The sequence below is a fragment of the Pleurodeles waltl genome, chromosome 12 (assembly GCF_031143425.1).
Source record: "Pleurodeles waltl isolate 20211129_DDA chromosome 12, aPleWal1.hap1.20221129, whole genome shotgun sequence".
Classification (NCBI taxonomy): Eukaryota; Metazoa; Chordata; class Amphibia; order Caudata; family Salamandridae; genus Pleurodeles; species Pleurodeles waltl.
The window spans coordinates 644,500,145-644,514,713 of record NC_090451.1 but is presented as its reverse complement, the minus strand read 5'-3'; the positions used below and the strand labels follow the sequence as shown (position 1 = coordinate 644,514,713).

General features: G+C 49.6%; 1 protein-coding gene across 5 annotated transcripts in view; it reads left to right on the top strand.

Moving 5' to 3' along the window:
* The window catches only part of ADAR (adenosine deaminase RNA specific), a 240,196-nt gene that overhangs the window by 155,924 nt on the left and 69,703 nt on the right, over window positions 1-14,569 (top strand). For all 5 annotated transcript variants that reach the window (XM_069218214.1, XM_069218212.1, XM_069218209.1 and 2 more), the window contains exon 9: window positions 11,931-12,024. In XM_069218214.1, coding sequence (XP_069074315.1) covers window positions 11,931-12,024 — 94 coding nt within the window. The remainder of the gene's footprint in view (window positions 1-11,930; window positions 12,025-14,569) is intronic.

Below are 14,569 nucleotides of genomic sequence, written 5' to 3'. Positions count from 1 at the left end.
TTGAATAAAAGCAATATCAAATACAGTCTTTGTAAAAATGGCAATAAGCTATTTTCAAAGTGGACACAGTGCAGAAACCCTCGGGGTAGCCACCACCTGGGCTATGCAGAGGGTCGCTCCTGCACTGGAGTTCGGTTCCTTCAGGTCCTGGGGGCTGCGGGTGCAGTGTTCCAGTCGTCGGCTCCCTTGTTACAGGCAGTCATGGTTGGGGGAGCCTCTGGATTTCCTCTGCAGGTGTCGCTGTGGGGGCTCAGGAGGGTCGTCTCTGGCTACTCACGGGCTCGCAGTCGCCAGGGAGTCCTCCCTGAAGTGTTGGTTTTCCGCAGGTCGCGCAGGGGGGTTCGGGTGCAGAGTGGAAAGTCTCACGCTTTCCGCGGGAAACGTGAAGTCTTTAAAGTTGTTTCTTTGTTGCAAGAAAGTTGCAGGTTGTTGAACAGAGCCGCTGTTCACAGGAGTTTCTTGGTCCTTGGGTGCAGGGCAGTCCACTGAGGCTTCAGAGGTCGCTGGTCCCTGTTGGATGCGTCGCTGTTGCAGTTTTCTTCGAAGTTGGGAGATAGGCCGGTGGGGCTGGGTCCAAAGCAGTTGTCGTCTCAGTCTTCACTGCAGGGCTTCGGTTCAGCAGTACTACTTCTTGTTAAGGTTGCAGGAATCTGATTTCCTGGGTGCTGGGGTGCCCCTAAATACTGATTTTAGGGGTGTGTTTAGGTCTGGGAGGGCAGTAGCCAATGGCTTCTGTCCTTGAGGGTGGCTACACCCTCCTTGTGCCTCCTCCCTGAGGTGAGGGGGGGCACATCCCTAATCCTATTGGGGGGAATTCTCCAAAATCAAGATGGAGGATTTCTAAAGGCAGGGGTCCCCCCCAGCTCAGGACACCTTAGGGCAGAGGTCTTCAAACTGGGGGGCGGGCCCCCCTTGGGGGGCCTCAAGTGATCCCAGGGGGGGCGCCAAACTCTGGCCAAAAGAAATATTATACAGATAACATGCCTTTGTTTTAAGCAGAAGCATGTTATTGCAGTTTTAGAAAGGTAACAGTACTTAACTGCAATGTTTAAATAGGTTTAGACCTATTTAAACATTGCCATCTTTCTAAAATAATTGTGAAAAATTCTGAGGGGGTGGCCCAAGGATTTTTATTTTTCAACTGGGGGGGCGCTGCATTAAAAAGTTTGAAGACCACTGCCTTTGGGGCTGTCCTGACTGGTGGGTGACTCCTCCGTGTTTTTCTCATTATCTCCCCTGGACTTGCCGCCAAAAGTGGGGGCTGTGTCCCAGGGGCGGGCATCGCCACTAGCTGGAGTGCCCTGGGGCATTCTAACACGAAGCCTGAGCCTTTGAGGCTCACTGCTAGGTGTTACAGTTCCTGCAGGGGGGAGGTGTGAAGCACCTCCACCCAGAGCAGGCTTTTTTTCTGGCCTCAGAGGGCACAAAGGCTCTCACCCCAGGGGGTCAGAAACTCGTCTCTCAGCAGCAGGCTGGCACAGACCAGTCAGTCCTGCACTGAACAATTGGGTAAAATACAGGGGGCATCTCTAAGATGCCCTCTGTGTGCATTTTTTTAATAAATCCAACACTGGCATCAGTGTGGGTTTATTAATCTGAAAAGTTTGATACCAAACTTCCCAGTATTCAGTGTAGCCATTATGGAGCTGTGGAGTTCGTTTTTGACAAACTCCCATACCATAAACTTAATATGGCCACACTGTACTTACAATGTCCAAGAATAGACTTAGACACTGTAGGGGCATATTGCTCATGCAGCTATGCCCTCACCTGTGGTATAGTGCACCCTGACTTAGGGCTGTAAGGCCTGCTAGAGGGGCGACTTACCTATGCCACAGGCAGTATTTTGTGGGGATGGCATCCTGAGGGGGATGCCATGTTGACTTTGCCTTATTCTCCCCACCAACACACACAATCTACAATGGCAGTGTGCATGTGTTAGGTGAGGGGTCCCTTAGGGTGGCACAACATATGGTGCATCCCTTAGGGACCTTCCCTGATCACAGGGCCCTTGGTACCACTGGTACCTTTTACAAGGGACTTATCTGTGTGCCAGGGGTGTGCTAATTGTGGAAACAATGGTACATTTTAGGTGAAAGAACAGTGGTGCTGGGGTCTGGTTAGCAGGATCCCAGCACACTTCTCAGTCAAGTCAGTATCAGGCAAAAGGTGGGGGTAACTGCAACAGGGAGCCATTTCCTTATAAATTCCACCTGTCATTAAAACGATTCCCACTCCAGCCCAAAGTCTGGCCTTCATTTCTCCTTTCACTATTAGAAATCCCCCCCCCCTCCCCCCACACAGTATCATAAATGTTTTAATTCAATGCAGTAGCCTGATTCACATAGTTCATATATTTTGTGCACGTTTTTCAAAGCGCACCTGCATTCATGGATTCCTGTTGCTGCTGACTTGCATTGGTTCATACCCTTGCACCAGGCAAGGAGTTTTGCTACATTGAGGTGCTCCCATTTTCGTGTAGGATTCGGTTGAACACCCATTAAAAACACCGTGAGCAGGACAAATCCACATCTCCTCTTATGCTTAATAATGCTAGCTTTAGGTCATAGTCTACACACTATTCTGTAACGCTGCATAGCTCAGACTATATCCTATTCCACTAGTGACACTTGACTACATCACCTCATGTGTTAACCCACTTATTATTAGAAGAAGAAAAAAAAAATATCGAACTATCCAGTGCTTTAGCAGGTGACTAGTATGTCTAGGAGATCAGGGATTCAACTGTCTTTGCAGAATTGCCTCTTCCATTTTTGAACTCACACCACCACCACATATTTACTTTGGGCATTGCCGTTAAGCAGGTAGTTATATAATTCTTTCCAGATAATATCGTACTCCGTATGAAGTTTATCTGAAGTATTTTAATTCATTCAGATTCAGAAGAGCTCATTTTGAAGTCCCAATCAAATCTAATTTTGAAATTCCCTTATGCTGGCTTAACCCTTTCTGGTTTGTGCTAACCCACTGTGATGATTCTTTTATTGGCTTTTCCTTTCCTTCCTGCTTTGTTGCACAGCGCTGATCATTTAAAATTCTGCTCAGATTCAGTGTAGTTAGTTTTTTGGGGGTTTTAATCTGCCCTTGTCTGGGTAGATAATGGATGTTTAACGATGGTGGTTGAATCTTAGAATTCAAACGTTAGCAATAAACATTCCCAGAGTAGAACTCTGAACCTCTTCTTGCATTGCCTTATTTACTTTCCTGTGCTACCTGTGCCACGTGTGTGGGGAACCTAATTTGCTACTGCATGCAAATCGTTTTGGTGGGTGCGTGGGAAAGGGAGACCAGTTTACCTTATTGCTGTCCATGGCATATGTGTGTACTTTGTATATGATGGAACTTTACTGCAGTTATACTGTGTGTATTTGACAGAGTGAAGGAAGATTGAGCAGTTGTTTTGTGGGACGCAAATGCATACTGCTTCTCCAGTTGCATGTGTCCCTTGTGCCTAAGAAAAGCTTACATCTTACTGCTCCATGGTTTCTTTTTGCTTGAGTGTATAAAAAGCTTCCACTGCCATCTAGCGATATTGTACTTGAGGAGTGTCTGATTGATTCTTGTAGTGTTTTTCTTTATTTGGATGTCCTTATGTGATCTTGCATTGCTGCTGCCAGATGATAGCCATTATTTGTACCTTAGCATAGCTTGAGAGCGCCTTTTCAGAATTGAAAAAGGCCCACTCTTGTTTTGGTCAGTGCTGGTTTTCAGTTATATTGTAGTGCCTTCTCAGGTAGACACATAATGGTGTCTAGTTAGGCCTTCTTCAGTGTGTATTTTAGTGCCAATAGAAAATCCTCGACATTGTAGCCTATCTAACATTAATTAATGGGCTCAGAAATCGAATTTAACATGTGCCTTCACATCATTGTTGGTTTCCATGTAGGAAGCTGGCCTTGTGTGTGGTGGGCACATTTGGTGTTATCACGCTATACAAGGTCCAGGTATCCACTATTAGTGAAGTGTAGGCAGTGTCTAGGAAGCCAGGAGTCTGGGGAGGTAGCTGTGGATGAGCAGCCTATACTTATCTAGGAGACATGTAAAGCTTATGCAATACCACTACAGTCACATAGCCCTTCACACATGAAAGAACAACATGGTGTTACAAAAATAAAGGTAATTTATTGAGTAACACAAATACTGAAATACTGTATATGCAATACCCCAATTGGAGGCAAGTAAACACTATTATGTATACATTAGAAATCAGTTAATAGCATATAAAGCAAGCAATGGGCATTGGTAAAAGCAAAGGCAAATAGTGAGGGCCCTAGTGGTGGACCAAACCATAGACTAAAAGTGGAATGTGAAAGGCAGACCCCCACTGTAGGAAGTTGGCTCTGTATGCACTATTTCAAAGTAAGGAATAGTATGCACAGAGTCCAAGGGTTCTCCTTAGAGGTAAGATAGTGGCAAAAAGAGATAATACTAATGCTCTATTTTGTGGTAGTGTGGTCGAGTTAGCACAGAAAAGTACACCCTCAGCAGCATGGCGGCGGCTGGGTGCAGTGTGCAAACACGCGTCGGGTTTTCAATAGGTTTCAATGGGAGACCAAGGGGTCTCTTCAGCGATGCAGGCAAGGTGGGGGGGCTCCTCGGGGTAGCCACCACCTGGGCAAGGGAGAGGGCCACCTGGGGGTCACTCCTGCACTGGAGTTCGGATCCTTCAGGTCCTGGGGGCTGCGGGTGCAGAGTCTTTACCAGGCGTCGGGATCTGAGGAACAGGCAGTCGCGGTCAGGGGGAGCCTCGGGATTCCCTCTGCAGGCATCGCTGTGGGGGCTCAGGGGGGGGGGGGCAACTGGCTACTCACGGTCTGGTCTCGTAGTCGCCGGGGAGTCCTCCCTGAAGTGATTGTTCTCCACAAGTCAAGCCGGGGGCATCGGGTGCAGAGTGCCAAGTCTCACGCTTCCGGCGGGAAACACAAGTTGTTTTAAAGTTGCTCCTTTGTTACAAAGTTGCAGTCTTTGGTGAACAGAGCCGCTGTCCTCTGGAGTTCTTGGTCCTTCTAGATGCAGGGCAGTCCTATGAGGCTTCAGAGGTCGCTGGTCCCTGGGGAAAGCGTCGCTGGAGCAGTGTCTTTAGAAGTGGGGAGACAGGCCGGTAGAGCTGGGGCCAAAGCAGTTGGTGTCTCCGTCTTCTCTGCAGGGTTTTTCAGCTTAGCAGTCCTCTTCTTCTTAGGTTGCAGGAATCTGAGTTCCTAGGTTCTGGGGAGCCCCTAAATACAGAATTTAGGGGTGTGTTTAGGTCAGGGAGGGCAGTAGCCAATGGCTACTAGCCCTGAGGGTGGCTACACCCTCTTTGTGCCTCCTCCCAAGGGGAGGGGGGTCACATTCCTATCCCTATTGGGGGAATCCTCCATCTGCAAGATGGAGGATTTCTAAAAGTCAGAGTCCCCTCAGCTCAGGTTGCCTTAGGGGCTGTCCTTACTGGCCAGTGACTCCTCCTTGTTTTTCTCATTATCTCCTCCGGCCTTGCCGCCAAAAGTGGGGCCGTGGCCGGAGGGGGCAGGCAACTCCACTAGCTGGAATGCCCTGGGGTGCTGTAACAAAGGGGGTGAGCCTTTGAGGCTCACCGCCAGGTGTTACAGTTCCTGCAAGGGGGAGGTGATAAGCATCTCCACCCAGTACAGGCTTTGTTACCAGCCACAGAGTGACAAAGGCACTCTCCCCATGTGGCCAGCAACATGTCTCGAGTGTGGCAGGCTGCTAAAACCAGTCAGCCTACACGGGTAGTTGGTTAAGGTTTCAGGGGGCACCTCTAAGGTGCCCTCTGGGGTGTATGTTACAATAAAATGTACACTGGCATCAGTGTGCATTTATTGTGCTGAGAAGTTTAATACCAAACTTCCCAGTTTTCAGTGTAGCCATTATGGTGCTGTGGAGTTCGTTTTTGACAGACTCCCAGCCCATATACTCTTATGGCTACCCTGCACTTACAATGTCTAAGGTTTTGCTTAGACACTGTAGGGGCATAGTGCTCATGCACATATGCCCTCACCTGTGGTATAGTGCACCCTGCCTTAGGGCTGTAAGGCCTGCTAGAGGGGTGTAGGAAGTTGGCTCTGTATGTGCTATTTCAAAGTAAGGAATAGCATGCACAGAGTCCAAGGGTTCCCCTTAGAGGTAAAATAGTGGTAAAAATAGATAATACTAATGCTCTATTTTGTGGTAGTGTGGTCGAGCAGTAGGCTTATCCAAGGAGTAGTGTTAAGCATTTGTTGTACATACACATAGACAATAAATGAGGTACACACACTCAGAGACAAATCCAGCCAATAGGTTTTGTTATAGAAAAATATCTTTTCTTAGTTTATTTTAAGAACCACAGGTTCAAATTTAACATGTAATATCTTGTTTGAAAGGTATTGCAGGTAAGTACATTAGGAACTTTGAATCATTTCAATTGCATGTATACTTTTCAAGTTATTGACAAATAGCTATTTCAAAAGTGGACACTTAGTGCAATTTTCACAGTTCCTGGGGGAGGTAAGTTTTGGTTAGTTTTACCAGGTAAGTAAGACACTTACAGGGTTCAGTTCTTGGTCCAAGGTAGCCCACCGTTGGGGGTTCAGAGCAACCCCAAAGTTACCACACCAGCAGCTCAGGGCCGGTCAGGTGCAGAGTTCAAAGTGGTGCCCAAAACACACAGGCTATAATGGAGAGAAGGGGGTGCCCCGGTTCCGGTCTGCTTGCAGGTAAGTACCCGCGTCTTCGGAGGGCAGACCAGGGGGGTTTTGTAGGGCACCGGGGGGGACACAAGCCCACACAGAAATTTCACCCTCAGCAGCGCGGGGGCAGCCGGGTGCAGTGTAGAAACAAGCGTCGGGTTTTCAATGTTAGTCTATGAGAGATCAAGGGATCTCTTTAGCGCTGCAGGCAGGCAAGGGGGGGGGGCTTCCTCGGGGAAACCTCCACTTGGGCAAGGGAGAGGGACTCCTGGGGGTCACTTCTCCAGTGAAAGTCCGGTCCTTCAGGTCCTGGGGGCTGCGGGTGCAGGGTCTCTCCCAGGCGTCGGGACTTAGGATTCAAAGAGTCGCGGTCAGGGGAAGCCTCGGGATTCCCTCTGCAGGCGGCGCTGTGGGGGCTCAGGGGGGACAGGTTTTGGTACTCACAGTATCAGAGTAGTCCTGGGGTCCCTCCTGAGGTGTTGGATCTCCACCAGCCGAGTCGGGGTCGCCGGGTGTAGTGTTGCAAGTCTCACGCTTCTTGCGGGGAGCTTGCAGGGTTCTTTCAAGGCTGCTGGAAACAAAGTTGCAGCCTTTCTTGGAGCAGGTCCGCTGTCCTCGGGAGTTTCTTGTCTTTTCGAAGCAGGGGCAGTCCTCAGAGGATGTCGAGGTCGCTGGTCCCTTTGGAAGGCGTCGCTGGAGCAGGATCTTTGGAAGGCAGGAGACAGGCCGGTGAGTTTCTGGAGCCAAGGCAGTTGTCGTCTTCTGGTCTTCCTCTGCAGGGGTTTTCAGCTAGGCAGTCCTTCTTCTTGTAGTTGCAGGAATCTAATTTTCTAGGGTTCAGGGTAGCCCTTAAATACTAAATTTAAGGGCGTGTTTAGGTCTGGGGGGTTAGTAGCCAATGGCTACTAGCCCTGAGGGTGGGTACACCCTCTTTGTGCCTCCTCCCAAGGGGAGGGGGTCACAATCCTAACCCTATTGGGGGAATCCTCCATCTGCAAGATGGAGGATTTCTAAAAGTCAGAGTCACCTCAGCTCAGGACACCTTAGGGGCTGTCCTGACTGGCCAGTGACTCCTCCTTGTTGCTTTCTTTGTTCCCTCCAGCCTTGCCGCCAAAAGTGGGGGCCGTGGCCGGAGGGGGCGGGCAACTCCACTAAGCTGGAGTGCCCTGCTGGGCTGTGACAAAGGGGTGAGCCTTTGAGGCTCACCGCCAGGTGTCACAGCTCCTGCCTGGGGGAGGTGTTAGCATCTCCACCCAGTGCAGGCTTTGTTACTGGCCTCAGAGTGACAAAGGCACTCTCCCCATGGGGCCAGCAACATGTCTCTGGTGTGGCAGGCTGCTGGAACTAGTCAGCCTACACAGATAGTTGGTTAAGTTTCAGGGGGCACCTCTAAGGTGCCCTCTGTGGTGTATTTTACAATAAAAGGTACACTGGCATCAGTGTGCATTTATTGTGCTGAGAAGTTTGATACCAAACTTCCCAGTTTTCAGTGTAGCCATTATGGTGCTGTGGGGTTCGTGTAAAACAGACTCCCAGACCATATACTCTTATGGCTCCCCTGTACTTACAATGTCTAAGGTTTTGCTTAGACACTGTAGGGGCACAGTGCTCATGCACTGGTACCCTCACCTATGGTATAGTGCACCCTGCCTTAGGGCTGTAAGGCCTGCTAGAGGGGTGTCTTACCTATACTGCATAGGCAGTGAGAGGCTGGCATGGCACCCTGAGGGGAGTGCCATGTCGACTTACTCATTTTGTTCTCACCAGCACACACAGGCTTGTAAGCAGTGTGTCTGTGCTGAGTGAGGGGTCTCTAGGGTGGCATAATACATGCTGCAGCCCTTAGAGACCTTCCCTGGCATCAGGGCCCTTGGTACCAGAGGTACCAGTTACTAGGGACTTATCTGGATGCCAGGGTGTGCCAATTGTGGGATCAATGGTACATTTTAGGTGAAAGAACACTGGTGCTGGGGCCTGGTTAGCAGGGTCCCAGCACACTTCTCAGTCAAGTCAGCATCAGTATCAGGCAAAAAGTGGGGGGTAACTGCAACAGGGAGCCATTTCTTTACAAGGGGTGACTTACCTATACTGCATAGGCAGTGTGAGATTGGCATGGCACCCTGAGGGGAGTGCCATGTCGACTTACTCGTTTTGTCCCCACCAGCACACACAAGCTGGCAAGCAGTGTGTCTGTGCTGAGTGAGGGGTCCCCAGGGTGGCATAAGACATGCTGCATCCCTTAGAGACCTTCCCTGGCATCAGGGCCCTTGGTACCAGAGGTACCAGTTACAAGGGACTTACCTGGATGCCAGGGTGTGCCACTTGTGGAAACAAAAGTACAGGTTAGGGAAAGAACACTGGTGCTGGGGCCTGGTTAGCAGGCCTCAGCACACTTTCAAATCAAAACTTAATCAGCAAAGGCAAAAGGTCAGGGGGTAACCATGCCAAGGAGGCATTTCCTTACACCCACCCAAGGATATGCAATCAGGAAAAGGAAGCTGGAGGAACTAGGAACCTCAAAAGGTTAGTACCAGGGTGCCCCCCTGCGACTAGGAGAGAAGAGTTCAGTACCTAGTTTTCTCCAAACCCAATAGGAGAACTTTGGAAAAGGATTGTGCAAGATCCAACCAAGACTGGAAGAACCCAAAGGTCGATCCTGACAGAAGAGGACCTGCAAAGGAAGGGGACCACGTCCGGTTCGATTTGGAGTGTGGCATGAGCTACTACCCTCCCTTCTGTGGATGCAGGACCAGGGTGACAGTGAACGTAGAAAGTCAGCAGTGCAGCACCGGAGAGGAAGAAGAGTTCCAGGAGTGATGCAAGTGATGTCCCACGTCGGCAGTTGTGATGCAGTCTGTTAGTGGTGCTAGAAAACCACCAACATGCCAAGACAGATGCAGAAGTGTGAGAAGAAAGTTTGCAAGGCTGAAGAGAACCAGCAAGGTCAAGGGGACTCGAGCCAAGGAGGGGACTTTGGGATGACCCTCTGCAGCTGGGAAAGTCACAAGAAGAGGGGTCAGGCACAGGAGTTGCAGTGAGGCCCACTCAGCACACCTGGAGGAGTGTCCAACATCGCTGGAGCAGCAGACAGGAGACTTTGCGCTGCAGGAAGAAGTGCTGGAGGCCGGTGCTACACAGAGCCTGAAGATACCTTGGAGGAGGAGTAAACAAGCCTTAGTAGCTCCAAGAGTTGCAGTGCACAGGGGTACTGTCCTGCAAGGACAGGCAAGGGCTTACCTTCTCCCAAGTTGGACAGCTGGTAGAGAGGACCAAGGGGACCACTCCACACCACCACCTACGTCATTGCAGTGGGTGTCTGCAGATGCAGGGGAGTGACTCCTTCACTTCAAGGGAGATGCCTTCTTGTGCAGACTGAAGACTTGCCAACGTCAGAGGATGCACAGCTGGGCAAATGTTGCAGTTGCTGAAAGGAGCCAAAGAAACAATGTTGCAGAACGAAGTTGTCACTGAAGATGCAGATTGTTGGTTCCTGAAGAGTCCAGTTGCAAAACCAGTGGCAAGAAGATGAAGTAAACGAAGAGGAGTCCTGGTGGAATGTTGCATGTTGAATCTGAGGACCCACCCAAGTGGGAGACCCTAACTAGCCAGAAAAGGGGTTTGATCACCTGGAAGGTGACTACCTATCAGGAGGTCACCTGCTTGACCTTGCCACCCAGATGCTCCCAGGGGGCTCAGCACATCTTGGATTCAAGATGGCAAAATCAAGTGGCCACCTGTAGGAGCTCTGGGCAACCCCCCCTTGGGGTGGTGATTGTCAGGGGAGTGGTCATTCCCTTTTCCCCTGTTCAGATTTGTGCCAGAGCAGGAACCAGGGGTCCCTGGACTAGCCCAAACCGGTTTATGCAAGGAGGGCACCAAATGTGCCCTTCAAAGCATACCAGAGGCTGGGGAGGCTACCCCTCCCAAGCCATGTCGCACCTATTTCCAAGGGGTGTTGCCTCCCTCTCCCACAGGAAATCTTTTGTTCTGCCTTCCCATGCTTGAGCTGCTCAAGCAGCAGGAGGGCAGAAACCTGTCTGGAGGGTCGCAGCAGCATAGGCTGCTTACAAAACCCAAGACTAGTATGAACAAACAGGGGCAGGGGTCCTCTAAGAAGCCTCCAGAGGGCCTGGAATCGTAAAACCAATACTTACAACAGTATTGGGGGTATGATTCAGACATGTTTGATACCTAACATGCCCCAGTTCAGAGTTACCATCATGTACCTGTGCCCAGTACATGGGTAAAATGTCTTCCCCACACTTAAGAAATCCAGTGCAATGGAGTTGAAGTTCGTAGGGGCACCTCAGCTCATGCAGGGGTGCCCTCACACACAGGTACCTGCATCATGCCCTCTGGGCTAGGAGGGCCTACCATAGGGGTGACTTACAGTGACCTGGTGCTGTGACCTGCAGTGAAAGGATGCATGCACCTTTTCACGCAGGCTGCAATGGCAGGCCTGCAGGCACATTTTACACGGGCTCCCATGGGTGGCAAAATTCATGCTGCAGCCCATGGGGAACCCCTGGCACCTCAATGCCCAGGTTATCGTACACTAGGGACTTTTATGGGGGCACCAGTATGCCAGTTATGGGGTGTGACATGTCTTAGACAACCAAATTTAGAGGGAGAGAGCACAGTAACTGGGGTCCTGGTTAGCAGGATCCCAGGGAACACAGTCCAAAGTGCAGGCAAAAAGTGGGGGTAACCATGCCAGAAAGAGGGCTCTTTCCCACTTAAGTGAGACAATTATACGTTATGTTTTTCACATTATTTGCACACACCATCCCCTCCCCTAACGTGGACCACACTCTTCTATTTTGCTTCTTTAAACATTATAGTCTTTTCTTCAGTTTGTCATTCAGGAACCTTTCTAATGTCCCTTTCTTACACTTCCCTTGAAGTGCCCCAAGACATTCTCTATACTGGCTACAGGCATTTCCAATACATCCCATCACCTCTATGCGAGATTGTGCATCTGAGTGTAAGACACTGCAAATTCAGTTCACATAACTAACACTTGCAAAAATATCTTGGGATTCTTCATCTGCCATTAGGAAGTGTCTTTGTAGTATGCGTTAATAAAGTGCCTACTTAATTCTGGGAGCCATGTATTTACAGGCAAATTTGTTTTTGTTACTTTGAGGACAGGATGGTAGATCAAGGCTTGACTTCTTAATATGTTGTATCAATGATCAGATGATCCTGGACTATTTTGTTAAAAAAACAATTTGTTTGCAGGTAATCGCTGTGTGAAAGGTGAAGAGCTCAGTTTGAAGGGTGAGACTGTAAACGATTGCCATGCAGAGGTCATTTCTCGGAGGGGCTTCATCAGGTAGGACCCAAGCTCATCATCTTTTTGAGTTTCACTTTTTGTTCCTTGTCAGAGTACCCAAACTCTTCTCTGATTTTGAAGCCTTTGCATTTCTTTTCACTATACTATGAATCAAACTAATGCAGGTCTAGTTTGCATGCGCGAATGGGTAACTTGCATTGTTGTGTTTATTGATTGAAGTCACTATGTCCACCCCTTTGGCCTGGTTTTTACTTTCATTTTGTGTAGTCCCATGTTTTTAAACCATTTTGAATTGTCAATGTTGATCATGCTGCCGTCTTTGTTCATCCTTTAGTGAACCAGTGTCTTTCTGGTGTCTGAAGACATGTCAGTAACAGAGGAACAGCCTTTCATTGCATGACTTTGTTAAAAAGGAAAGAAGTAATCCAATGTTAATACGTAAATCAAACATATACCTATTGTAGGAAGTTGGCTCTGTATGTGCTATTTCAAAGTAAGGAATAGCATGCACAGAGTCCAAGGGTTCCCCTTAGAGGTAAAATAGTGGTAAAAATAGATAATACTAATGCTCTATTTTGTGGTAGTGTGGTCGAGCAGTAGGCTTATCCAAGGAGTAGTGTTAAGCATTTGTTGTACATACACATAGACAATAAATGAGGTACACACACTCAGAGACAAATCCAGCCAATAGGTTTTTATATAGAAAAAATATCTTTTCTTAGTTTATTTTAAGAACCACAGGTTCAAATTCTACATGTAATAGCTCATTCGAAAGGTATTGCAGGTAAGTACTTTAGGAACTTCAAATCATCAAAATTGCATGTATACTTTTCAAGTTATTGACAAATAGCTGTTTTAAAAGTGGACACTTAGTGCAATTTTCACAGTTCCTAGGGGAGGTAAGTTTTGATTAGTTTTACCCGGTAAGTAAGACGCTTACAGGGTTCAGTTCTTGGTCCAAGGTAGCCCACCGTTGGGGGTTCCGAGCAACCCCAAAGTCACCACACCAGCAGCTCAGGGCCGGTCAGGTGCAGAGTTCAAAGTGGTGCCCAAAACACATAGGCTAGAATGGAGAGAAGGGGGTGCCCCGGTTCCGGTCTGCTTGCAGGTAAGTACCCGCGTCTTCGGAGGGCAGACCAGGGGGGTTTTGTAGGGCACCGGGGGGGACACAAGCCCACACAGAAACTTCACCCTCAGCGGCGCGGGGGCGGCCGGGTGCAGTGTAGAAACAAGCGTCGGGTTTTCAATGTTAGTCTGAGAGATCTCGGGATCTCTTCAGCGCTGCAGGCAGGCAAGGGGGGGATTCCTCGGGGAAACCTCCACTTGGGCGAGGGAGAGGGACTCCTGGGGGTCACTCCTCCAGTGAAAGTCCGGTCCTTCAGGTCCTGGGGGCTGCGGGTGCAGGGTCTCTCCCAGGCGTCGGGACTTTAGGTTCAAAGAGTCGCGGTCAGGGGAAGCCTCGGGATTCCCTCTGCAGGCGGCGCTGTGGGGGCTCAGGGGGGACAGGTTTTGGTACTCACAGTATCAGAGTAGTCCTGGGGTCCCTCCTGAGGTGTTGGATCGCCACCAGCCGAGTCGGGGTCGCCGGGTGCAGTGTTGCAAGTCTCACGCTTCTTGCGGGGAGCTTGCAGGGTTCTTTGGAGCTGCTGGAAACAAAGTTGCAGCTTTTCTTGGAGCAGGTCCGCTGTCCTCGGGAGTTTCTTGTCTTTTCGAAGCAGGGGCAGTCCTCAGAGGATGTCGAGGTCGCTGGTCCCTTTGGAAGGCGTCGCTGGAGCAGGATCTTTGGAAGGCAGGAGACAGGCCGGTGAGTTTCTGGAGCCAAGGCAGTTGTCGTCTTCTGGTCTTCCGCTGCAGGGGTTTTCAGCTAGGCAGTCCTTCTTCTTGTAGTTGCAGGAATCTAATTTTCTAGGGTTCAGGGTAGCCCTTAAATACTAAATTTAAGGGCGTGTTTAGGTCTGGGGGGTTAGTAGCCAATGGCTACTAGCCCTGAGGGTGGGTACACCCTCTTTGTGCCTCCTCCCAAGGGGAGGGGGTCACAATCCTAACCCTATTGGGGGAATCCTCCATCTGCAAGATGGAGGATTTCTAAAAGTTAGAGTCACCTCAGCTCAGGACACCTTAGGGGCTGTCCTGACTGGCCAGAGACTCCTCCTTGTTATTCTCATTATTTTCTCCGGCCTTGCCGCCAAAAGTGGGGCCTGGCCGGAGGGGGCGGGCAACTCCACTAGCTGGAGTGTCCTGCTGGGTTGGCACAAAGGAGGTGAGCCTTTGAGGCTCACCGCCAGGTGTGACAATTCCTGCCTGGGAGAGGTGTTAGCATCTCCACCCAGTGCAGGCTTTGTTACTGGCCTCAGAGTGACAAAGGCACTCTCCCCATGGGGCCAGCAACATGTCTCGGTTTGTGGCAGGCTGCTAAAACTAGTCAGCCTACACAGATAGTCGGTTAAGTTTCAGGGGGCACCTCTAAGGTGCCCTCTGGGGTGTATTTTACAATAAAATGTACACTGGCATCAGTGTGCATTTATTGTGCTGAGAAGTTTGATACCAAACTTCCCAGTTTTCAGTGTAGCCATTATGGTGCTGT